Source organism: Corvus hawaiiensis, chromosome 7 (genome assembly GCF_020740725.1).
Source record: "Corvus hawaiiensis isolate bCorHaw1 chromosome 7, bCorHaw1.pri.cur, whole genome shotgun sequence".
Taxonomy (NCBI): Eukaryota; Metazoa; Chordata; class Aves; order Passeriformes; family Corvidae; genus Corvus; species Corvus hawaiiensis.
The window spans coordinates 34777496-34803567 of NC_063219.1; the positions used below are offsets into that span (position 1 = coordinate 34777496).

The 26072-nt window shown below is 40.9% G+C and overlaps 1 protein-coding gene across 7 annotated transcripts in view; it reads left to right on the top strand.

Annotated features, from left to right (window-relative positions):
• Positions 1-26072, top strand: part of THSD7B (thrombospondin type 1 domain containing 7B) — a 299255-nt gene that overhangs the window by 133668 nt on the left and 139515 nt on the right. For all 7 annotated transcript variants that reach the window (XM_048309745.1, XM_048309748.1, XM_048309749.1 and 4 more), the window contains exon 8: positions 1463-1660. In XM_048309745.1, the coding sequence (XP_048165702.1) occupies positions 1463-1660 (198 nt within the window). The remainder of the gene's footprint in view (positions 1-1462; positions 1661-26072) is intronic.

Sequence of the window (26072 nt, forward strand, 5' to 3'; positions counted from 1 at the left end):
ATCTGACCTTTAAAAGCTTTTTGCCATTCTTTGCGTGAGAAGAAGAAATTTTTCAAGCTGATTCAGGCCCTTTTATCCTTCACTGGACTTGTGCAGGAGGATTTCTTGGGCTAGCAGCTGCCAGGCTGCCCCTCTCCGATCTCCCTTGGAAGTCCTGCTGCATGCCTGGATTTCAGGGCGAGGTATCAGGATGGAGGTGTATCCCCCAGCCCTGAAATCTGGACTCAGGGGGACCCAAGAGGTTGTTCTCATTGTTCTGGGCTTGGTTTAAATTCCTGGAAGAAGGATATGCAAGTGTAATTCAGCCTCCCCTGGATTTTAATTGACTGCTCTACATGTTTGTTGCTGCAACATGTTGAGATTCCTTGCAGAGCCTTTCCTAAGACTCTAAGTTGCAAAGATGTCTCTTGGAGTGCATGTCAAGGAATGGATATTATTGTTTGGAAATTACACTTTTTTGACAACTTCTTAAGTTTGTGAAATGATTTGAACTGGTCAAAAATTTTCAAACAAAGAGAGAAATAATAAAAACCATAAATATTTGCAAAAGCATTTCACGTTTAAATGATTTTGAATAATTTCTTTTTGGTCATTTGAGAACTGTGGAAGTTTGATCTTTGTATTCTCTGGGATGGTTTTTTTTTTATTTTCTTTTCTATTTCATGACCAAAGCATTTCCATGTGGCCTCTACTAATGCTGTGTATTTCCCCATGCTCCGAGACTGTCGGAGGAAAGACCCCCATGTATTTTTTTCTGCTTTTTTCTTAGAATTCTATGTCATTTACATAACAGAACACACTGAAAAATACTTGTGTATTAGTTCTGCATTGTATATAGCAACATGACTTTTGGTTTTTTTCAGAAGGAGGTAGATTATGTAATCAATTCTATGATTATTTCTGTAACCTTTTTCTTCCACTTCACATTTGAATCTTCCAGTTTAATAGGATGTCATTTCAAAGAGGTCTGATATGCATTATGTATCAGAAAACCTTACACCTTCATAAAGCAGAATACTAATTTCTTAGTAAACTGCTCTGCTGTGTCTCAAAACAAATCCTTTCGTTAGTGGATTCCCAGGCAGAATATAGATGTCATTTATATCTTCAGTTCCTTAACTGTTCCTCTCTTTTTATCTTAATGCTGCTATTACATTAATATATGCATCACTGGTAAATTTCGATATTCTGACGTGTATTTCTATCTAATGTTGATGAAAGGGAAAAAGAAATGTGAAAAATGTGGGTTGCTGGAATTCTTTGCACACTGTTAGATTTTGCATGCCTGGGCTGTGGGCACCTACAGCCGAGTGCTGTCCCAATCAATCCAGTTTGTAAATATCATTCTCTTGTTTGTCTTTAAATCCCCCAGCTCCAGATGCCCCATATAGTCCTCTTGCTACTAGATGATTGTATGAATATTTTTTCTGTTGTCCAGTTAATTCAGCTCTGCTTTTTCCAGGCTTTAGGATGAGACAGAGGCAAGTGGTCGTGGATCCGGTGGGCACCCTGGCAGGTTGTCCTCATTTGGTGGAATCCATTCCTTGTGAAGACGCGCAGTGTCACGAGTGGGTGGTTTCAGAGGGAGTGTGTGTGACTGACCGTGGGAAATGTGGGCCTGGACACCGCGTGCTGAAGGCTGTCTGCAAGAGCAGGAAAGGTGAGCTGGGCTGTGCTCCTAAAAGCCCCATGGTTTTTTGTGCCTCCTAAAATGACATTTTGTTGCAGAGTAATTGAGGTTATGTACAGTGGCTCCTTACTGAGTTTTTTTAAGAAACTTTCAGATTTTTGAGTTGACTGTGTTGCTCTTGAAAGCCTGGGGCTGATAGAACCCAGGATTTTGCCTGGTGCTTTCTATTTTACCCAAAAGGGGGATGGCTCATCAGTGCAGGTTGTGTGTTGTCATTGCTGGCCTTATCACCACAAAAGTGGGATATTTGTGCTAAAGTAGGGTTCTTGCTGAGGTCAGCAGCTCTATTGGCATTCAGAATATCAGTCCAGCCCCCAGAACTACTTCTATCCTCAGTTTTTAGCCTGTGGTCTGAATATTTCTCTAATTGGGATAACACTGTTACAGCCACAAGCAGGGATGCTCGGTTGTGCTGCCAAAATTAATACAAGACTAAGATGTAAATGAAATGATTGTACTGAGTAATCCTTCCCTTGGCAGCAGTTGGAGACCTGCAGAGTGTTCAGTGTACAAGTTGCTAATAATGAATAAGTACATTTTTATGTGACGTTTACAAACAGCCAGCAAGATGTTATTTCTTGTGTATGGTTTGAACCTCAGCCAAAAGGTTCATTTCGTGATAAGGTCACTGTTGTCAGATCTTTAGATTCAATTACATGGAGCACAATTTTGCAGTCCTTAGTCACAGCAAGACTGTGCTATCATCTCAAAAGTGGCAAAATTGTGCAACTTTAGAGCCTGATACTGTATCTGAAATGGAGAATTCCTCTTTTACATGGTGCTGGGACCGATCACAGGAAACAATTTCAAGGTGGTAACAAGAGTGGTTAATTGGTAAGTGGTTAAAATAGTGTGTTGTTTATGAGGCATTAGAACCTGGCAGAAAGAAATAATGGCTGCTTTGTCCGAAGAGCGTGGATTCTCCTGAAATATATTTAAATCTGTGTGGTTTCCTTGTTAGTTTGCGAGAATGGGGGGAAAAAAGAAACCTTCAACTGTTATAAAATGACACAGCCAGAATATAGAGAGCAAAGAGCTCACTCTGAATTTTGTGTGACTGGTCTCTGCTGTTGTGTGATGATTACTGTAGGTCCAGGCCAGCAGGATGTGTGCAGATGGAGTATAGTATTGCTGAGGAGCACCATGTACTTCACACTGCTAAAATTGTGCCAGCATCCATCTCTGTGCCCCAACTTGTGCCGGGGACAGAAAGCATGTTCCATTGCAGCTGCTCATTGATCTCTGATCAGCTGTTTTCTGTGGCTGTGATCTTTCAGAACTCACGCCTTTGAAGTGTCTGTTCTTCACTCAGTTGTTCAACAAGGTATTGGAAGTCTTACAATACCCTTTTCATTTCAATTATTCTGTGGATGTTCTAGTCACAAAAAAACCAAACCATTCTTCCCACCCCGCCAGCCTGAGGCAAACATTGTCACTAGATGTGTTCAGTGTCCACTTAAAACTGAGGTTTCACCAGGAAATATCCAGGTTACCAGGCAGGTTAGAATCACTGCTTAATAGTACTCTCAAGCTTTTCTCAAGTCTTGGTTGAGTATGAGAGGTCTGGAAGAATCCTTAAAGTAGAAGTTGGAAGAAGAGTCAAATTGTTTCTTCTTCTCTCAATTCACTAACATAGTTGCTTTGTTCATAACCTTATTTATTTCCTTCTGTAATGTTCTCTTACCTAGATTTCCTTTTCAAAAAGTAGTCTGCTTTTTTTTGGATAAAAGTTGGAGTAAGTGTCAGCTTTGCTTAATGTGTTTTAGCTGGTTAGTTGGCAGTAGGAGGTCAGGAGGGAGTTGTGGTAATCTGATATGTGTCATTTACAGGTGAAATAGCATAAGGCCCGTGTCCATGCCAGGCATTGTACACAATACAATTCAGTGTTCTGTGCAAGCAACGGCCCTGCTGAAAGCTGTGTTGTGTGCTGCTATTTTCATTTACTTAAGCGTCTTCTGTTGAATTCAGCTCTGTCTCCTAAAATCCAGTGATTTATCCAGTCATTCTGTCATCCATGCCTGGCATTATTTGCTCAGTATTCCTACTGAACGCCTGAAGGGATGAAAAAAAAATATTTTTTGGACCCTGTTAAATGCCAAAATCCAGTGTATCATCATCTTAACAGTTCATATGGGCCTGGAGTTGTGTTGATTAGGGTACTTTGGGTTGTCTCTGTATCCCTGCTGGCAAAATGCCGTCATTTTCATGCAAATGCCAGACTTTGTGATGTGATGCTCTCCTCGTGTTGCTGCAGTGTGCTCACTTCTCTTCACAAGCAGTTTCTCTGTCAGTGCTGTTGGTGTCAGCTGTGCTGCAGAAGAGTTTGCCATCAGGCTTCTTGTCCTTTCCTACCTTCTCCCCTCCATCCTCAAGGGCTAAACCCGTGTCCTTTGCCACCTGTGCTCGGCAGTGGAACGCTGGGCTCTCCATGGGTCAGACACAGGAGGCCTTTTCCATGTGGAATCTGTTTGTTCACTTGCCAAAGAGGAGCTTCTGGTCAGCACATTTTCCTTCTGCCGTGTACTGTCCATGGTGCCAGCCCAGGCCGTGGGAGAGGTGAGTGGGGAGCAGGGGCTAACAGACCTCTCTCTCCAACTGAAGCCTCACCTTTGAATCCCTTGTAGTGTCCTTCCTTTCCATGTTAAAAAGCCATCCTTTCTGGTGAGACTGTGGGGCACTGACCCAGGTAACAAACTGCTGCTGGCTGGAGCTGGAGCTTGGACAATTTGGGAGCGAGTCCCAGATGGGTCAAGCTCTGATATGCAGCGTTTCTCTGTAGACTTTCCTGTCAAAACAACATTTCTGTGTAAGGGCTTGCAGGAACTTCAGTGATGTAACACTTGTGCTCAGCCTAGAGGTACAGAAATGGCTTTTTGTTTCTTAAATAGGTTAATTTGTGATAATGAAGTGGTTCCACAGAGCGCATACTATAGACAGCAGGGTTTTATGTAGTAGCTGGAGTCTGTAATTTGTGATTTGCAGTACTTTAGCATAGATGAGGAGTAATGAGAAGACAATAGTAATCTCATTACTTTGTCATTATTAGGTGTCTGCTCCCACCTAGAAGTGTCTCCAATCTCTGTTAATAAGTTACTGAACACATGCAAGATACTCTTAGTGTCTGGTCCATATCCCTTGAGTGCTTCTCTTCTGTATCAATAAAAGGCAGTAGTGTAATAAATCAAATTAAATTAAATAACGTGAAGTAATGCACAGAATGGGGAAAGACTTCTTTTGTATGCTTCTTCTAAACAAAATTTTTCAGGATGATATTTTTTATTTAGCTAGTGAAGGTCAATGGATATGTTTGGGAAAGTCTGTGAATCCAAAAGAACAGTATAGGAAAATTGATGATTGTACTAAAAATTGGATTGTGTAAGTGTGTCATTGGCTACATTGATCTATAATTCAGATAAAAGAATTTATTTGAAAACTCTTCATATTTACAGACACCTCAGGAATTAGTGGTGATTTTTCTCAGAGTGGTTGTTTTCGGCTGTTCAGCAGGAATTGAATAATTGCCCGTTAGTAATGTATTTTTGGGCAGATTGCTGCAAGTGTCTGACATTTGGTTTCGGACAGCCTTGATTAGAACCGACAGACATTACTGTGCATTGACCAGATGAAAGGAACTCCCTGAAAACTTTCCAGTTCACAAAACACGAACATGCTCAAAACTTTTTCATTTTCAAATGCAATTGTGCAGTAGCCAAAGCATATTGTGTTTCATTTTTTGAAGACAGTGACCAAAATCATCTTTCGTGTGCTTTGCTGCTTTTGTCTTTTTAAGTGGTACAAGCACTTTGAGTGTGGTGAGTCAGGGGACATGCAGACAGCAGGGCTTGGCTCAGGGTCAGCAGGTAGAACTTCAGTCCAGACAGGAGCAGTTTTGCCTTCAGAGGTAATTTCATAGTTGTTTGAATTAGATGCTAAGAAATATATAAACCTGCTGGGTTCAGTCTGATGAAGGAATTTGGGCACCCTTTTTGTTGTTATTTTCCATATCTATTTTAGGCTGCATTAATAATAGAAAATGAGATTGAAACGAGACAAATGTGGAACCAGACCTTGTTTTTAGAAATGCCTATTATGCAGCTTGTGCAGAGTAGTCGTTATGGTAAGGAGTACAACCTGAGAACATTCGTGAAAGCAACTATAACAATAAACTCATGAAATAACAAGAATGACTCATAAAAGTAACAATTCATTTTCCGAGCATTTTATAAATGTTTCTGACAATGCCATAAATGAATTCTTGCCTATTAGCTGTGCTCTTGAGTAGATTGTAAAATGTTATTATTCAGAATCATACCCACAAGTCATCAATCTATTTTGCTGGAATTCCCATGTCATCATTTATTAATTTGCTTCTGCTTGTTCAGATTCCTACCAGAAGAACTATTAGTAGCAAAGAGAATTTCTCTGTGACAGTGAACAGCATGGTGTCTTAAGTAATCAAATATATGAAATAAGTCATACCCAAAGGCTTAATTGTTTTAATCGGAAATTATTAGATCAACAACAGGGATTAATACAAAGGTCATGTGATTTTGCTGGATTCAGGCTCTTCTACTCTACTCCTGGTTAACAAATGTAAGCACAGCTCAAAAGCTGCAGAGTATTTGCCTTTCTGTACCATCAGCTTGGGTGTCAGGGTTTCTTTGGTTTGTGGGAGTTGAAATTCATAGAATCAGAGAATGGGTCAAGTTGGAAGGGACTTTAAAGATCACCTCATTCCAATCCCCTCTGCCATGAGCAGGGATGCCATGAGGTTACTCGAGGCCCCGTCCAACCTGGCAATCCAAACTTGTTACATATCTATGCTGTCTTCATTTTGAGGACAGTATTTATAACAGGGCTGAATAATCTCTCTTATTCATAATTATAAGATTATTCTTATTCATAATCTCTCCCTTATTCATGCACAGGTCATGCAGTGCCAGGGAGATGCAGGTGCTGAGCCAGAGGAACAGAGTCCAGAGGGGCCCAGGATGCTGCTCTCTCTCTCCCCCCGTAGCACCCGAAGGACTGGTCCTGGGACCTGTCACAAAAACACCATCTTCAGCACCTTCTGCCTCACCTGGTGCTCTGAGGCACCCTGGGGGTGTCTGTGCACCCCTCCCAGCTTCATCTGATAAATGATAACACCTGGCAGGTCTCAGGAGTTGTGGCTGTACCAGGTGAACCTCCCTGCTATGGACCATCTGCCAAGGGGGCAGCTTAGGAATAAACCGTGCTGCCAGAGGGGTTCTGGCAGCACTGCTGAGAGGAGCTTCAGCACAACAGTTTTATTTCCCTGTGCCATCTCTTTGGTTCTTGGCAGTTGCAATCTAGAACCTGGCACTTGCCAAGAAGATAAGAGGGTTTTTGTTTTTAAGTGTTAATAAGTTCACAGAAAATGGACATGTTTGGGTTGAAATACACCTATTTCCAAGTTTCTGTTCCATGTGGCTGTTTTATTTGTAAACCTGGAGAACAATATTTCAGAGAAAAAATTTCTTTCAGTAATTTTTAGATTAAATGATTAATGTTTTTGGGAGTTTTTTTGTAAATGAGCTAGTGTTAAACAAAATTAAAAATTCAAAATATTTTTAAAAGAGGTTGTTAACAGAAGCAAAATACTCCTTTCTAATTAAGCAAACATTTTACCTTACCTTGAAATTATTTATTTCCTAAATCCTCCCCCAGTCTCTCTTCAATTCTACTTTAAACATTATTTTATTCTCCCTTTTCTCCTTTTCCCTTTCCTCCTTTTTTTCTTCTTTTTTTTTTTTTTGGTTCAGTGCCCAAACAGAAATCCATTATTCACACAACTCAATTGCCAGAGCAGACACTGAAATCCTGTTGGAATTGAAGCGAGGAGTAAAGGGAAGTAAGGTAATCAAAGCAGTGTTATTTTAAGATCCAATATTACGTTCTGCCAGGGGTTGACAGTGAAGCTCTGCACTTGGAGAAGTTGATGACTCTTTGGGGGTAGAATATTAACAGTGGTGTGCTCAGCTGCTTGCCTGTGCTTCCAGGGCAGTCCCAGTGTGTCCCGTGGTCCCCAAGAGTGTCTGTGATCCCTGCTCCACTCTGTGCGCAGCATCCCGAGGGGCAGGAGCATCCCCACCAGCTGAGCCCAAATCCTGCAGGAGGAAGGCACTGCAAGGGCACAGGACAGCTGGTTTTCTTCTTCCTTCAGGGCATGAGGGAAGCAGCCCTGAAGGACCTGACAGTCCTGTTTTAACACAAGTCATAGTATCACTTACGTAGGAGAAGAGTCCAATCTCAGCAAAGCCAAGTTCTTACCTGGATAGAATTCATGATTTTTCATTTTCCAGTGGATTAATGATATAGAATTAATGCAGATTCTGTTTAATTTCTCAGAGAACAGATTTACCACGTTCAATTTACCGAAAATAAGTTTGAAATAAGTTCTTTCCTCGTAGTTCCTGGAGTGTATCCCACCATACCCCATGACTGGAGCTGCTGATCCCAAACCAGTTTGTTTTCCTGACTTTTAGAAACACAGATTCTAAAAGGCTACGTGTAAAGCTTTGTAGCAATTAAATAAGATGCATATTTCTCATTTAGCAGCCCTGGTGGAAGGAAGATGTTGCAGTGTAGTAGCAGGGCTGAGTATTATGAGTGTTTGAGGAATGCTGAAGTATGGTGTGTGAGTTGTTCCTTAGATTTGGGACCAGTGTTTCTTGTAGTCATAAAGATTGATGTTCTCTTTGAGCAGGCGGCTTGTTAACGAGCCAGGTGGAGTGGATTTAGTTACCTCCATCAAGCTTTACCTGCCAGCAGCTGGTACCATGCCAAATATTTGCTGTCTCCTGCTGGAAACATTTAAAAACTCAAAATGCAGATTTTGCCCTGCTCTAGGACTGGTTCACAGACAATCTGAGGACAGATACTGCCATGTTCAGGAGACTTTACTGTCTTTGAATCCTCTACTGAAATTGATGTCTGCAAAAGAAACAGAAGATCAGCTTCAGGTTAATTTTAAGGTAAACTGTGGGAAAGTTAGAGCTTTCTCTGCTTAGTCACACTTTAACAGTTTTGCTTCATTCAAGATTAGAGCAAACCTGTGGCCCACCAGCCAAGGAAGACAGAAATGGAAAAGTCTATAAATGATTGTTGTAGTAGCTATGTGTGTGTAAATAACTGTCTAGCAGTCAGGAATATTTCACTAAAGTATAGGCTGAAATATCTAATGCTGGACAGGTGCAAGGTTGTGGGCTTGAATTGAGAGGTTGAACTCAAGCATACTCTGATTCATTTTCTTTATCTTTGAGTGCAAATACATTGCATGATTTCCAGCTAAGCTGTGCTGTTTCAAATGCCGGTGGTGTGTCTTGTGTCAGTCATCCAAAAGGCAGCTACAGTTGGTATCCAGTGGTAATTTTAGCTCCTCATATTTGGCTGATGGAGATACAGTGGAGTTTATTAGGAATAAAGCCAGCTTTCATCCTTCCTGTGCTGACAGTATAAGGTATTACAGCCACCTGTGAAGTTATTTTTTTTTTTGTGCCAGCTGAGTGTGAGCTTGTGGTCAGTGCAGAATGCCCTCAAATGAATTGCTATGCAAAACCGGGGCTCTTTTCAGTATCTAATGCTCCTTTTTGATACCCTCTGTCTCCAAAAGATGTTTTACAAGACTTCAGAGCAGTGCTAAAATGGTGAGGGCAAAGGCTGTTTCTTCCCTGTGGCTGTTTCAGCAGAGAGGAGATGGATTTTCAAATACCCAGCTCCCACTTTCACTGGTGAGAGGGAGCAACAGGTCCTGATGTTTTTTAAAAATTAACCTGGGCTTCAAACACTCGTAGGTTAGGAACAAAGGGTCGAGGTAGTCCTTTCAGAAATGGGAACTATAACATTAAGAAAAATACAAACATCAATTAATATGGCAAACTCTGTATTGCCCTTTCTGTTTTAAATGTTAAGGAATAAGTTTGACCTACGTTGATCTGAGCTTGTGGTAAAGGTTACGTAAAGAGCAGGGGGTGTGTGTGTGACCTGTAGGTCTGTTACTTTGGTGCAAGTGCTTTGAAGAATCTACATAGAAGGATTAGCATTTATATACCAGGCTAGTGCATATGTATAGTTTCAAACTATCTTTTTATGAGCTACTTTTAGTGTCTAGGAGGTCTTTATTAAGTGTAATGCTTTCTAACCTTTTGATTATAAGACTGAAAGGAAGGTTCTTATATTGTATTTTGTAACTGCAGAAGTATTTACAGCTAATTTTTTAAGTCTGGAAATGAAATAGTGTAATAGTTTTATTTGGTGTTGCCCCTGTTGTAGACAAAAACCCCAAGTTGTTTCAGTAAGAAACTAGAAAAATACCTGTAAGTACCAACAGCAATTTCTGTTTTCTCAGTGAAATGAAGCATAAAATACCTGCTTGGCTTTTTTCTTTAAACTAAGCAGAACTTCACATACATGTAGTTCATATTCTTTTTGGAGAGTTATTGTATTTCTTAGGGAACTCTGATTCAGAAAGAAATGTGAGCAAAATAGATTGTTCTAGAATTGTGTTAAAAAGGTAAGTTGATGACAAATTCTAAAATAACTAAATGGATGAAAGGGGAAGGAGGGTAGAAGGATCTGTTTGAAAAGTATTACTAATGACAAAATTCTGCATCTGTGACCCAAATGTGGCTGAAGCTACCAGGAAGAGCAGGTGGAAGATGTGACAGTGAGGGTTCATCTCATCCATAAGGTTTCTGGCTTTTTGGATTAAGTGGGTTCCAAAAGGGATTAAGGATTTCATGGCTTTTCTACTGAAGGAAGAGTTCCTCATATGTAGATATTATAGATGGCATACCTCACTCCTTGATCATGATTTGGTAACATTTATGTTAAGACTTTAAAACTCACAGTTTCTTGGGGAATATAAGAAACGGGGATGCTTTATGTCGTCTTTTTATCATCCTCATTTCAAGTGGAGTCTCTAAGGCATTTTGCTTACATTAATAAAAGGTTTCAAAGTTTTCTGGTGTTCAGCTGATGGATAAATTGTACAATTGCAAATTCTGATATTCTTAGGTTGCCAGGGTGAAACAAGCCAGAAAATAGTATTTGGCACGTTTGATATTTTTCAAATTCTTAATAGAGACAAAATTGTCCAATTCACAGTTCAAAATTATTTTAGCCAAGATTTTTTTTCCTAAGAGAAATGGCCAGAACAGTATAAAAGGCTTAAATTAAATAGGAGATCATTAGGGTAAAGAAGTGACTGACTGTGTTTTATTGCATTCTGTGTGTGAGGTTTAGTGGGATGCAGTGCAAATCACATGATATGACTCATGGAAGAAAAAATGTTTCAAAATAAGCCAGTTAAGTTCTGTAGGAGATGGAAATAAACTAAACCTGATTCTTCAGACAGGAGAATGAGACCCGGTAGTGAATATCTGCAGGAAGTGGGAGTGTGGGGCTGGAGGCTGCCCTGCAGCTCAGTCTGCAGAAAGGATTGGGGAGAGGGAGACGATGGATGTGGAGGAGCCAGGGTAGGAGGAAAGGCTGGGAGCAGCCTGCAGCCAGGAGGTCTCAGTGCTCCTTGTTCCTCGGGCAGGAGCTGCACCTGGGGTCTGGCTCTGTGCTGTGCTCTGGGTGTCGGCAGCAACCTTCTCCCGAGGCTTAAATAAGGGAATAATTCCAGTAACTTCAATAGACACCTTCTCACATTGATCTCTGACCACAGCCCTTTAGTCGAGGGAAGAAAGCAGGGCTTTTTTTGTGTAATTTAATGCTCTCCTGCTGGGTGGCCCTACAGAAAGCTTTTTCTGTAGCTGGAATTCCTTCGGTGCTGGACAGGAGTGATTGCAAGAGCCGCCTTTGTACAGTAGTTTTGAAGGCTGTTGAGTGGAAATGAAAGATAAGTCTTGTACTTTCTTTGAGTTTCTTTTTATCAAGCTGTTCATGAAGTAGAGCTGATTTAAAAACAATTTAGTCACTTGTTTTGAGGTTAATGGATGCTGGAGGGGAAGGCTTCCCCCCTCCCTGTAAAAGAAGAAGTTTGACAAACTTTTAATTAAGAATTTTGAACGTGGAAATTTTGGGGTAGTTCTGCACTACTGAGATTGGCTCTGGGGCATATTGGTCGGTCAGGTTTTTAAAGTAAATCTTCCTCTTAATTCTAATTAAGTATTGTAATGCCAGCACTCTTCATTAGGCAGAAATTTGTGATTAGTCAGGTGGTAGTAATGGAAAGAGAAAAAAACATGTGATAAAGTACTAGAGAAATTGGAGACCAGGGAAAACAGCCGTAAGATGTGCTCCTAAATGCTCTTCAGCATCTCCCTGTTGGCAGATTTCCCACGGAATTCAGTGAGTTCTGTGGGACAGGATTCAATCCTCACATAGATCCTGACTCATGTGGAAATACAAGTTCAGAGGACCTTGATTACAGGACTTGGACTCTGAAGCTGTGACAGGAAATGATGCTAAGAACAGCTATAAAGAGGGAAAACTCCTAATTCTCCCCAAACTTTGAAGCCAAGCTATTATTTTTAAGTGTTGATTACATTATTGAATTGTTTATCTGTGAATTGAATCTCGTATTTAATAAATGGGAGCTTTTGTGAAGTGCTGGAGTGAATGTGAATTAGTGAGTCGAGAAAGATTAGCTCTGTGAGGAGATTGAGAACAATTTAAAATTCTATTGTACGATGTTTTTCTTTCTGTCTGTGAAGTACGGCTGTAATTGCCTCAAATTAGGTACTCCTTTGTTTAGGAGAGTTAAACAAGTAACAGGATAAGATATTTCATAGTCCCTTTCTAAATAAACAGCTTGTTCAGTTTGTATCTTTAGGCAGCTTGCAGATGTCAGAGCCAAGTCTGTGGAGAGAACATATATATCTGAGGTGGAGTTTCCTTAGAAACTGGATCGTCCTGGATTGTTGGGATGCATTTTACAATTTGAAGCCTGGTCTTCCCCTGCTGTGAAATTTTAGTGTCACCTTTTGTCATGGTTCTTAAAACAGATGCATTATTAAAAAATTCCCAAGGAGATGTGGACTGTAAGCATGAATTTGCCCAGCTCCTTTCTGGCAGCTGTGGTTTGTATTTTGCCATCAGTTGCCTGATGGTGTTGCTACCAATGAACCCTCGCATTAACCTGGTAATTATCAAGACCAGAAAGAGAAAAAACTGATAAGAGTGAGCCAACACACCCACGGGGACTGGGGCAGTAGCACACAGACAATGCTGCTTTTCCTTTCATACTCCTGAAAAGGAAAAAACAATCCCACTAAGTTCTTGGATTAGTCTTGTGTCCAGTGTTGTCCATGGGGATTCAGGCACTGCATCTGGTGTGAGACTGTTGGAGCTTGAAAAGTGACTTTTCTGGAGGGAGGGAGAATCCTTATCTGCCATTAGCAAGTGAGCAGGGAATTTTCTGCATCTGGGTGAGCCCAGGGGCTTTGCTGGAGGCCCAAAATCACTTCCAGGTGGTGTGAGGTCCACCTGGTCCCTTTCCACATCTCCTCTGGTACTGCACCTAGGTCTGTCCCTGATCTGGGGGTTGTTTCCATTCATTACTGGCAAATGTGGTTGTGACATAAGCAACCACATCATTTTTGTGGTTAAAATGCAGCAGAACTGATAAGTCCTTGTGAACTTAATCGGCGTGTTGGGCAGTTCTGTAGAGAAGGCTCCATAAGTGCTTGAAGCAGGGGGGAGGTGGGTCATGGCTGCCCATAATATACTGTAGAAACCAAGATGATCCTGTAAGTTCAAATTCCATTTTTTTGCTGCCAGATGCAAAATTCCCATCACCCCCCTGCCCTGGTTTCAGCAGATTTCCCAAGTTTTATACCAAGTCAGCACTGTTTGTTGTACACTTAGTGCTGTGTCAAAGGGGACTAGAGCCAAGAGGGTGTTTTGTGCCTATTTCATGGTGTTTGCAAATAAAGCTGAGTGATTTGGTAACTCTCCTGGAAACTCTGAGACTCTAAGTTGGGCAGAATGCTCCCTGGGCATGCATAGATCTAAGGATAGCACTTCCTTGCCTATCAATAAGTATCTTAAGGCCTTTCCTTTTAATGCTATATATGACTAAAGTCCCAGGGAAATAATTCCACTACTGCTGTTCATTTATATCATTGGAATCTGAATTAATTCAGCCTAGGCTAGGTTTTCTAATACATTATTTATTTAGGTCTTCAAAATGTCTGTGGTGCTGCATGTGGTTGACAGAGCATGTTCTTGTTTGTTAATATTCTATGGCATTCCGTTTTCCCAAGGCGCTTCAATAAATGCATGTCTTCAAATAAAGCTGGGATTTTAACAGGCTTTTTTTTTTCCCCCTGTGTTGTAACTGTAGCATCCCAGATTCTTAGCTCTGGTTTCTCTTCTCTACAACCACCTATTTTAAATAGTTCTGGAAAGATCTTCACTTCTTTAATGTTTGTTATTGGGTATTTTTTTCTTTATTTCTTTTTTTTTTTTTTTTTAATGCTTATTTAAGTCTGGATTCTAAATATCGAGCCCAGCTTCTCCTGCTGCCCCCAGGCACTAGAAGCATAGAAATACCCTTAAATTCAATTAAAAAATCCCTGACATGAAGGGTGGAGCACTGAGCTCATATTTTCTGACAGCCCACTAAACTTACAAATCAAAAGACACGAGTGCCGTGTAAGTGAGGATGAAACAAATGGAGTACAATACTTGGAAATGAATGAGTCCTGTGAATGAATGTTGGCATGTACATCCCCAGCCCCATATGAAGATTAAAATGAGTTGTCTGCTCTAAAATTGCATAATTGCTTCTGTGACTGATTTGGTGCTGCTCCATAATAAGTTGTGAACACTGTATGCTGACCTGGTTAATGGGATGTTTACTAAATGAATATATTTGTATAGTTTAATAGGAGGATGCTTGGAAAAATTAGCAGGATGAGAAAGAATGGCTGGAGAGAGTAATTCTTCAGCAAGTGCTGGGGTTGTGAAGAGGAAGGCAGAGGCTGCCTTGCCACTGGCATCTGGGGGCTTGGAGGGGGAGGTTGGATGGGTCTGGATCCTTCATGTGAGTTGACACGGAGTATCCCTGTCCTGAATTCCTGGGGGAATGGCTGCCCCAGCTCTGCCCCCCACTGAAGGTGCTGCCAGGTGGGGATGTGTGTGCCCTATCAGCAGCCTCATCCTGCAGCCCTAACAGCTTCATTTGCTAAACTACCTTTCTTGAATTTAGCTGTTTTAAGTACTATAGACTAAGATAATTATTTCATGAAGTAATATTATCTGCAAATTAACCTTGGATCTCTGCGGAGGTTCAGAAAGAGGGAGATAAGGAGTTTTATCACAAATTGCAGACTTACTGGGTTTAACGTAAAGGCCGTGGCAAGTAATACATTTAAACTGCATTTAAGTAGTAAAGACCAGAATATCAAAGTCTAAAAGCAATAAACATTAAATTATTCAGAAAGTTTTTATATTTTTTTACTAGTTTATATGTTCTTTTCACACACTGTCATTTAATGAGGTTATATTCTGATTAAAGTAGAAAAATAAAAAAGTAAAATGTTTTATTTCAGTAGATAAAAATGTAGCTTTTAAAATATATCAGCTTGCCCTGTGTAGTCTGAGCTGACTGTACAATTTCCCCTTCGTTCAGCATGGCTGCTAACTAACAGATTTTGGGGGGAAAAGTCCCCCTTACATAGAGTTTCAGTTGAAATCCATATTTTAATTTTAAGTGTCAACTAATACATTTTCTGTAATCCCTTTCAAATATTCTTTGGCAGTGTTCCCAGACATATATTTTTGAAGGTTAAATGGCTTAGGATTTATGTACTGTACTATGTAGGTGTATTGGCTTTGAGTGGCAAGGTTTTGGTAGCAAATGAGCTACAGGGGTGGCTTCTGGAAGAGAAAATTGGGATTAAAGTGATGCCTGGAGGGGGGGAAGGGAAGGTGTTTTAAGATTTGGTTTTATTTCTCATTATCCTGGTAATTAAACTAATCTCCCTGAGTGGAGTCTGTTTTGCCTGTGATGGTAGCTGGTGAGTGATCCCTCCCTGGCCTATCTCACCTTGTGAACCTTCTGTGATAATCTCTCCCTGCCCAGCGGAGGAGGGCAGTGACAGAGTGGCTTTGGTGGGCACCTGGTGCCCAGCCGGGGTCAGCCCAGCACAGTAAATCAGTCTGCATAAAGTACTGAGTTTATAGGGCCCCTGCATTGCCAGACACCAGTTTGTAGCTCAGGAACACCACAGCTGCAGCAGCAAAAGTTCTGCTGGTTGATGACCTGTGTTTCTGAGGAGCCCAGGGTGAGGTGCTGGACTGAAAAACTGCTTTTTGCTGATTGCGGAGCTCACTTGGGTATCATTACAGAGAGCTGATTCATGTAGTGTGGATGTACCTCTCTGGCAGCTCAGAGTGTTGACTGTCCAGAAACACTTTTTTTTTTTAATAGGTTAAAATTGGCATGAATAAGCAGCAGTAATTAAAATAGTATTCCACAAGGTTTGCATTTTGGTGTGACAGTGTGATTAAAATTGGACCTGCCTTTTTCTCTCCCTTGGGAACCATTGTGTGCTCCATGGCTAATGAAGTGGAATGAGCACTGTGATCAATATTTATGGTGTCGCTCTGGGCACCTGCAGTTCTTTCAACCCTTCTTGCACTATAAAGCTGGAATGGAGGTTCTTGACTCGAGCTGTTAATGGTTGAACTGCAGCTTGATGAGAAGGCTGCAGAGACCGTTCCTGGTGCTGTTTCTCGTGAGGGTCATGTGCCACTTGCACACATTTGCTACTTCTCATCATTGATTGACAGAAGTAGGAACTTGATTTTCTTAGTGATGTGCCTTCAGGTCTTCCAGTCATCCTTTGGTGTTTGGGCTCTGACTGTGCTGGGAACAACCACCCTTGGGGTACTGCATCTTGCCACTGAACACAAAAAAAAGATGGCATGTATGGATTATTTCAGCAGAGTTTATAGACTTCTGCCCTGTGACTTTTCTTCTTTTTACACTTCAGTCTGCACTACAGGTTCTGTAACTGCTGGGGACAGTGTGTGTTTAATTCCAACATGATGCTGTGGAGTGTCTAGTCTATACTTTTGCAGCTTGCCAGTTTGGGAGCTGCTCCCAGCTGTGCCAAAATATTTTTCTGCAGCTGCTTATGAAGTCCACAGACTATTTTCTGTCCAAATCAGCCTTGCATTACTTTATTCTCCTGTTTCTTGACCCCTTCAAGGCTTTTCCAAAATAATAATATCATCTCTGAACTCTTGGTGGGTTGGTTTGTTGCAAAGTTTGCCCATTCCCTGGCAGTGACAGCGGCTGGAGGCAGTCCAGTGTAATTAGTAAGTATTTTGGAGACTGTGCTTTGGCAGCCCTGTTAAATATGTGCAGTGAAAGCAGGATTAATATGTGGCCTCATCTTTTTTGCTTTTTTTTTTTTTTCCTCGTTAGGGCATCTCTATGATCTGTAAGCTTATTTAATTGGAAATTAGCCATTCTTATTAACAGAGGAGATACCCTTTGGTCCAAATCCTGACATTGGATAAATGTATATAGTTTCCACTAAGGAGAAAGAAAATGCATCTGTATACTCCAGGGTGGAAATTTGCCCTTTTTGTGTCCAGTGCAGTTCTCCTGGAAGAGAATTTCATTTTCTAGTAAAGGCAATAAATTTTCACTGCTCAGATAAGTGACTACAGAGGTTCATCATCAGGATTTGAGGAAATAAGCCTCCTAAGAAGATGGATGATGACAAGGGGAGTAAGAGTTGTTATCCAATCATTTGTCATGGTCCAGAACATTAAGATGTATTGGCAAGACCCCAATGGTGTGTAGAAGTTCCTTTTTTCCAGTGTGTGATAACTTGCCCTGTGCAGTCAGCCAGTATTGCACTGTCTCTGAAAACTCATTCTGTTTGCATCTCTTTGTATACACAGCCCAAAAATGTTAAAATCTTACATATTGCTGAGAAGTATTCTACACATCATCCAAATGTAGCCCCACAACTGCTGAAGAGAGAGGCTGACTTCTGAGGTCCTCACATTCCTGCCTTTCTCTCCCTCCTCCATCCCACCCCAGTTGTCAACATTTCTGCCTTGCCTCTTTTGCTGTGAGTGTTCTGCTCTGGGCTTTCTCCAGAGACTTTTCCCTCTGATTTTCTGTGGTTCCCTGCTCTACAGCCTTTTCCTTCTAGTTCTTCCCTTGTCTCAGAGCTTCAAAACCACAGAGCAGCCATGGGGGACTGCGTCAGCTAGTGAAAAACTGAATTAAACTTTCATGGCTGTAGGAGTGCTTGTTAGCATATATGTATTAATTCAACATTTCCTACTGGTTTTCAATATGTTGGGAGGTTGTGTTGCCAGTGAGGTGACTTCAAGTCTGTAATGGAATATGTTTCAACTAACTGCTTGAGACCAGGTAAAAATTTTGCTCTGCTTATCTGGTTTTAGAGAAAAGTATTTCTCCTCACCTTTAAAAGTGAGTATTCCTCTCTAAACCAGACATGGCTGAGACCCCATTTCTGAGGATTTTCTTGAATTCTGGCTCTGTAGCTGGGGTAGCTGATATTGAAAGTTCACCTTCACGTAGGAGAGACACACCATCATAGTTTGCTGTGGTGAACTGCTCCCTGCTTTGCTGCTTGGTGCAGGGAGTTCATGCAGACATGAGGTTTTTAACTTGCCTCATCTGGGTTTGCTGTGGCACAGAATGGCTCAGTAGCTTAAATTTGACTCAAAATCAAGAGCTGGCATAGTCTGCCTCCAGGAGAACCCTGTGGGCTTGGGAGCTCTTTGGAAGATTTTTGGCAGTGTGTCTTCAGGTTCCATAGGCATTCTGCAAACTGGCTGTGGTGGGGAGATCTGTTCCTGTGGGTTTAGATGTCAAACACGTGGCTGTGTTTCCAGGGAAGCAAAATGCAATTCTTCTGAGTCCCAGCCATGTAATTACAGCAGTAATAATAACTATCATTTTTGATGCCTCAGTGCCAAACGTAAAGGTTGTTGTTTCTGTTAATGCTTTCAGAGGACTCTGTTCTGCTGCTTTTTCCCGATTTGTGCCTTATCTGTGACTGAACAATTACCAGCAATGTGATGAGGACATGGCATGCAGAAAGTCATCCCCTTGTCTCTTTTCCTGATGACTCTGAGGAGTGTGCGAGCGCTGCTATCTCAGCTGCTAATCAGTGGAGCTGGAGCTAATGTGCGAAGTGACCTTTGCGAGGAGAAAGGAGCTCGTGCCAAACTTGCAGTTTGAGTCAACTTTTACACTTTCTCATGTACTTGACTGCAGGAGCTGCTCCCTTACTCACTTGGATTGCTGGATCAGTTGCTCTTCTATTCACCAAGCTAGGAGATGCCCCAAATTTCTCTTGTGTGTTAGTCCTGATGTTTTCCTTGGCCAGGTATCATTGTTTTATGGGTGACCCCCAATCTTCCTGCTCTAAATTCCTTTTGTGCTTCATTAAGTTCAAAGTGATTTTTCATAGCTGTGCACTTCCCAGTTTGGGGACATCAGTGGGATTTTTACTGCTGGAATTAGACCCAATTTACAGCAGCCCATGGGTGTGCAAAGGTTATTCTCTTGCATTTCCTCTCTCTGTATTTTTATAGTGCTTAGGGGTCTGATGCATGGAGCTCTCAATTATTTAGCATCTATCAAGTTTTTGCTTACAACACCTAAACAAACACTAGTATTACATAATTTTTTTCTGAATATATAAAATATAATTCTGCTACATTAATTTACAAATGTATAAAAAACACATACTGTTTCTTAACCATCCCTTTTAATGAAATAGGTTTTGGATTGAAATTTTAAGTATGCATGAAGACAGTAAGATACCATTTACACTGTTAGGATTTCAATAATGTATGGAATTAGCAGAGCTTTATTATATTTCTGTGCCTGCATGCCCTCCATAGAGTAAAAGTTGTAATAAATAAAAGTTCAAAGGTAAAATTTTATTGCTGTGCATGAGGGAGAAAAAATAAATTAGAATTATGTAATCATGCTCATATATGTTATGAATTTTGAACAGTGTCTATTAGAAAGTTTGTCAAAATGTGCTTAGCTTTGAAAATAGAGATTAACGCTGAAGGTTTTAATATTGTTCTTCCTTATATTCCTATTCCTTGCAAATATAAGTGTAAAATATCTCCTGCCGAAAGCAATTGTCATAAAACGACACTTTTCTATTTTAATAGCTGAATAATCAGAACAAAAATATTTTCTAAGTTGCAGAGAGGTTATTGCTTTTTTCACACAAAGAAATTTAGTGGTAGAAAACCAAATTTTAGCCGGATATTCTTCGCTTCTTGTGTTTCTCTTCTTATATGTGAAAAGCGTGTCCAAATGTCTCCTGACAGCTTCAACACTTCGGGGTGTTTAAAAATGGGGTGAGGTGCGTTGGTTTGATTCCATTTAGAGATTCTGTGTTTTTCTTTAATCTGGTACCAAAGTTAAAATAGCAGCTCTCCAACAGGAGCTAGAAAACCTGTAAGGGGATGACTGGTTCGTATCAGTCTGTGCCCTTTGGGGTTCATATTTTTTGTTTTCTTTTCTACTTCGTAGCAAATAAGGACTGGGTCAGTGTGGGAGGGCAGCTGCTGGCTCAGGGGCTCTGAACTCAGCAAACATCATTTGTCTGAGCTCCCACCTCAGCACATGGTCCTTCAGCCTCTCTGAGACAGCCCCAGCTTCGTGAACCTTTGACAACAAAGGCAGTTCCTTCTCCTGGGTTTTCTTCCCTTACTGTCCCTTTACACTCTCCTCTGTCACCTCCCTCTCTTCTCCTTCTGTGAGCCCAGTGCACACCATGAGGGCGCTACCAAAGCATTGGTAATGATCTTTTTATGGACATTTTTTAATACAGTCTTCAGGTTTTAGTTTTATCACTCAAGTTGGGAAAACCCAGCAGCCATAGGTGCACACATACCTTATTTGGTTTTTTTAGTATTTTTTACACCATTTGAACTGAATATTTGGGGAAAACACTGATGGATTTTTTTTTTGGTATTTTTTTTTCTTCCCAAAAACAACTGTCACCTTTGAGTCGATAGAAACTTTCTGGAGACAGAAAATATCAGGACACTTTTCTAAACCACCATTTTAGGTCATGATAAGTGGTTTCTGCCTTTAAATTCTTCTGTTGATGCCATGGTAGCTGAGATGTAAGCAGGATGAGGCTGCTGTTCCAATATAATCAGTGAACCAGTTCCAGGGGGTGGAGCCGTTTAGAGACCAAATGCAGTTTAAATGGCACTAGAGGAATGATGCACTACTGACTGAAAATGCAGGCATTGTTATTAATGAAGTAATTAAAGTTCCACCTCATAGGCAAAGTGGAAGCACACAGAAAATATTGTTAATATTGTGTTTCCTACATTTGATTTATCCCCATTTTAAGTACTAAATGATCTATGCAAAATACAGTGGGAATTAAACACTCTGTCTAAAATTCACGGCTTTATTATGTAAAAATGGTTCAAGCAGAGGTCAGGATACATTAGCCAGAAGTAACTGAACCCAGCTGAAAAATGTCTAATGCACTTTACAGGCACTGTTGGTACTTGGCTAAACCTGTGGGTACAGTGGGAAGTTCTCCTCAAGAACTGAAGGTCATGGCTTGCTGTTTGTTTTGTTTCGGTCAAGAACAGTTCTCAGACATTCATCTGGACCCTTGACTGCTCATCATCTGTGGTACTGGGTGTATTTTCTTCTTTATTGCAATTTTTAAAAGCTCAGTTCTGAGATTTGTGGATCAATTAGAGACAAAATTGAAAAAGATAGTAGTAATAATAAAGATAAAAAATAGCCTAGTATTTGGTCCTGCAGATTCTGAACGTTTCCTGATGGATAGTGGGAGCTCTCAGAGTTGCTTTATGGGCTTAGGCCAGACTCAGCAGCTGAACTAGAACACATTTTTGTGTTAACTGCTTCTAAATGAGCTCTTAGTTTTAAGTAGTTGGCATAAATCTAATTTTAATTTACTGTTTTCATTTTCTTTTGCATTGATCCTCTTTTTGTAGAGATTCAATAGCAGACTTGGAGAAAGATGTTTTTTAAAGAGTCCAGATGGTATTTCCAATTATTTATTATCATTAGCATTCCCTGTATCTGAAAACAAGACTTTTGCCAACTTAGATCAACCTCATCTGCTGCACTATTGTTTACGAATTTTTAGTGTCCTATGTTAATGCCAACTCACTTCTGGGGCTACAAGAGAAAAAGGGTCTGCTATTCCCAATACATTGCAAATTGCCAATTTACTTTGGGAATACCATTTGGATAACAGTCAGTCATGGGTTTCTCGTGCTTATGAGCAAATGAGCAAAGCACTTCATTATTAGGAGTAGCATAATCTGAGGAAAAATCGTAATAATCAAACCAGAAGTACAAAAGCTTTGCGCTTTTCCATGTCTGAACACAAAAGTTTTCTTTTTGGGGTCAGTGGCTGTGTGAGAGCACAATTAGTTTGCCCTTTGTAATAAGCCCCTTGTAATTTGTTTTCAAGTTTTGAGATTGAAGATGGCACCTCAAGTCGTCAAAAATAAAAAGTTTGGAAATTTATGGGTGTGATGCATTCAGAATAAAATGTCACCTTCTTTTTTTCTGGACTAAAATGCCTGAATGCTTCCACTAAAATTACTCTTCTTCAAAGATATAAGATGGAGTGGACTCTGAACACTGTTGGAATTAACAAGTCCACAATACATTTTTTTCCCCAAAGTTTTGAACTTAGATGTATATTTTATAATATTTTAATACATTTGACTTATTTGTGTAATTGGTTTCTACAATATTTTGTGTTGTTTAGCATTTGGAACAAAGCAGTACAGAGAAGGAAACAGAGGGACACCTGTTTCAATTATACCACAGCAGCAATTTCAACAATGAATCTTAATTGCAATCAGTCTTGATCAACCCACCTGTGTAGATTCCCTCATTTACAAGGAGGAAGAAGGATAATGGAGAAAAAAATGAAAAAATTAGAAAGAAAGCGAGGGAAAAAGCCCTGCAGAACACTAATACGGATTATGTTATGTTCTTATACTTTAAGTTTTCAGATTGCTGTGCTATGTTAATTATTAGGAACAGCAGCCCGAATTGCTGTGCTTTTCTCTGGGGATACAGTGAACCCATGTTTACTTTCAGCTGCCACCTGAGCCATTTCTCTTTCATTCAGGAGGGATTGTGCAAACAACCACAAGGCACAACTAATTCTGCTTCCGTGCCCAAGCTCAGTAGGTGAAGGTCCAGCAAATTCCTTTAAGTGACAACCTGTCTTTCTTGTGTGGGGTAGGAGACACACCAGAGCTGGTCTCTCTGTGGGTGACCTCCTGCAGGTGTGTTGGTTTTTAACCTTGAGTGTGGCAATGCTGCACTGAGCTGTTTTGGGACCCTCTCTGCAGGCCTGGCAGCTGCTCGCTGACGTGCCTCACCTGTGTTGAGCTTTTGTGGAGCTTCCTTGGAGTCACAAATCAGTTTTCTTAAGTGCATTTACATAAAGAGAGAAAATAATTGTGGGTAAACAGTCCAAATTGCAGTAGAGAATGTATAGGGAAGAAAACTAGATACTGCTTTCTGTACTCGTCATCATCTTTTTCTCATGACCTCTGTAATGACACTTGGACATAGGTAAGGAACAGGATCGTGGCCAGTGAGGCAGGGATTTGAGTGAGACTTTTGATTTTATGGAGATTTTGTAAGATATTTCCAGACATACATTTCTTTTCCATACTCATTATCATTGCCTCTGTTCATTTTTTGTACTTTTGGTCTTCCTTTCCTTTTTCCTTATACTCTTGCACTGTTATTCCCTTTTTCTTCATTGTGCATTATGTGGTTAAAAATGTTTTTGTAGTTGCATTTTGACCAAGTCTTTTGACTCAAAACCTTAAGGGTTGTCTCATCTCTTTTGGTTTTTTTCTCCCCTAAAGAATGTCCTAGTTTATTTGTGTTTGTTTCCTCTTGTCTGTCGTGACTGGCTTGTTCTATTTCACCGCTTCACCTTCTTTCATGCTCTCGACCTCCCTTCCTCTTCATCACTTTTGCATTTCCTTCCCCTCCGTGGGGTTCTGATAATAGTGATGGACCAGTGCAATTAAATTTATTCCATACACCACTGCTTTCCCTGACAAACTGACACCTCTCTTCTCCAATGTTTTACCTGTTGACTGGCATTAAGCAAAGTCAGCCAGGAGCCAGGATTTCAGTGGAGTGTGACATTCATCTGCCGGAGATGACTGAGCACGGCAAGCCCTGGATGCTTTCTTCTCTAAAGCTGGCTGTGCAACCTGGGAAAAGAAATAAATCTGTAATGTTGTGATGAGATGAAGATGTTTGGAATGGTTATAAGAAATTTCTCCTATTGTAATTTGATTTTTATTGCGTTTAAATGTAACATTTTCCTTAGTTGATGAGATGCCCAGGTCAGGATCCTGCCAGCACACAGTTTCTCTGCATGCAGTTGCTCTCAGCAAACTGGCATGCAGTCAATAGGAATCCCTCCGAATTTACTGCTGCCTGTTGACATCTTACTCTGTTACAGACAAGTATTTAATCAAAGTTTATTGTCATTCTTTTCTGAGATTTAAGTGGGACGTAAAATTTTACGATACGTATCGTATTTTAGGTGACAGCTTCATTATTTCCACTGAATAATTTGAAATGCTACAAGGAGAAATATCGATGGCAAACTGGTAATTGTCATTAAATATGCAGCGTTTTTGTGGCAGTCATTTGTGCAAAAAATAAATTTTCTGAACTTCTACGTAGCCGTGCATAACGGTCTGAAATACAATTCCTTCTTCTTGGTCCTTTTCCCATCATGGAGGTCACTTGAGGCTCCCCATGTGTTCAAACCTGAAAACTTCAAAGTGACTTTGTGATTTTTCTTTCTAAAAAATGAGCATGGTATTATATTATTGAATGTCAAAAGGAGAACACTTGGTTTGTTATTGAGTTGATCTTTCGATTCCTGCTGCCTGATGGCATTTTTATTTTTGCTGCATTAGTTGTGTCCTGTGCAGTGGACATTCCCTTTTTCCTGAGCCAGGAGGGATGTCTTTGGCAGGAGTAATTAAGAACTGTGTCACGGGAGATGGGCACAACAGGTCACTGGGAAGAATGAGACAATGCACCAGAGCTGCAAGGCAGGGTGTGAAATAGACAGGTGCAGTTTAATCTTGGACTGACGCCAAACAAAACATTCCTGTTGGTTCAGTGCCTCACCATGGAGTGCATTACTCAGGACTGTGGGAGTGGCTTCTCCTTCTGGAATGCAAAATACAATGGAAAAAAAAAATTAAGTTCCTGGATAAAAACCAAGCTCTTTAGTTCATGGAGGGTTTTAGGTCATTCCTTATTTTGTTTCTCATTTTGGGAAGAATTCAGTTGCTTTTAGGTGAATGAAAAGTTCCACTTGGAATGGCGCTTCTCTGTTACCTTGTTAAAGAATTCAAGTGAGGGACCAGTACCTTAGGTAATGAGCTACTTTGTTAGCAAATATATTTACAAAAATGCCATGCTTGTCTTCTCTTTTGTAATTATTACACCCTGACATGGGAGAAAATGGATTAAATCTTTCCTGTAAAATGCTATCTGGTGGGTATATCTTGAGTATTCAGCCTTATAATCACTAAACTATTCAAGTACAAGGCAATCACTTTAAAAAATGCCATTAGAGTTGGTCAGGGTGCTTGCAATAAAGCATTTTGAATAGAAAACAGTAACATTTTTTTTAACTACTGCTTCTTTTAGGAAAGCAAGCATTCAGCGAGGCTGAGAACAATCAGTGCTTAAGGCATGAAATAAAGAGTGTGTGAGGGGGATCAGCTGGGCTCCGGGAATGCTGAGGGTGCTGTTTCAGTGTCTGTACCGCAGGCAGGTCAGAAGCTGGATCGTGTGGGTTGTGCTCTTCCTCTCAGCTGGTGCTGACCAGCACCCCCAGATGCTTTTCCACTGGACACCCTCCAGCCTGGAGAGGTGCCTGGGGGTTTTGTGATCCAAATGCAGGACCTGGCTCTTGGTCTTGTTGAACCTCGCACAACTGGCCTCAGCCCTTTGATCCAGCCTCTCCAGATCCCTCTGCAGAGCCTTCCTGCCCTCCAGCAGATCCACACTCCTGCCCAACTTGATGTTGTCTGTGAACTCGCTGAGGGTGCCCTCGATCCCCTTGTCCAGATCATCAATAAAGATGTTACACAGGGCTGGCCCCAGTGCTGGGCCCTGGGAAGCACCACTGGTGATGGCCCCCGCTGGATGTAACTCATTCCCCACCACTCTCTGGGCCTGCACATCCAGCCAGGTTTTTACCCAGTGAACAGTGCACCCATCACTGCCATAGCAGCCAGTCTCTCCAGGAAAATGCTGTGGGAAGTGGTGTCAAAGGCTTTGATAAAGTCTGGGAAGGCACATCGCCAGCCT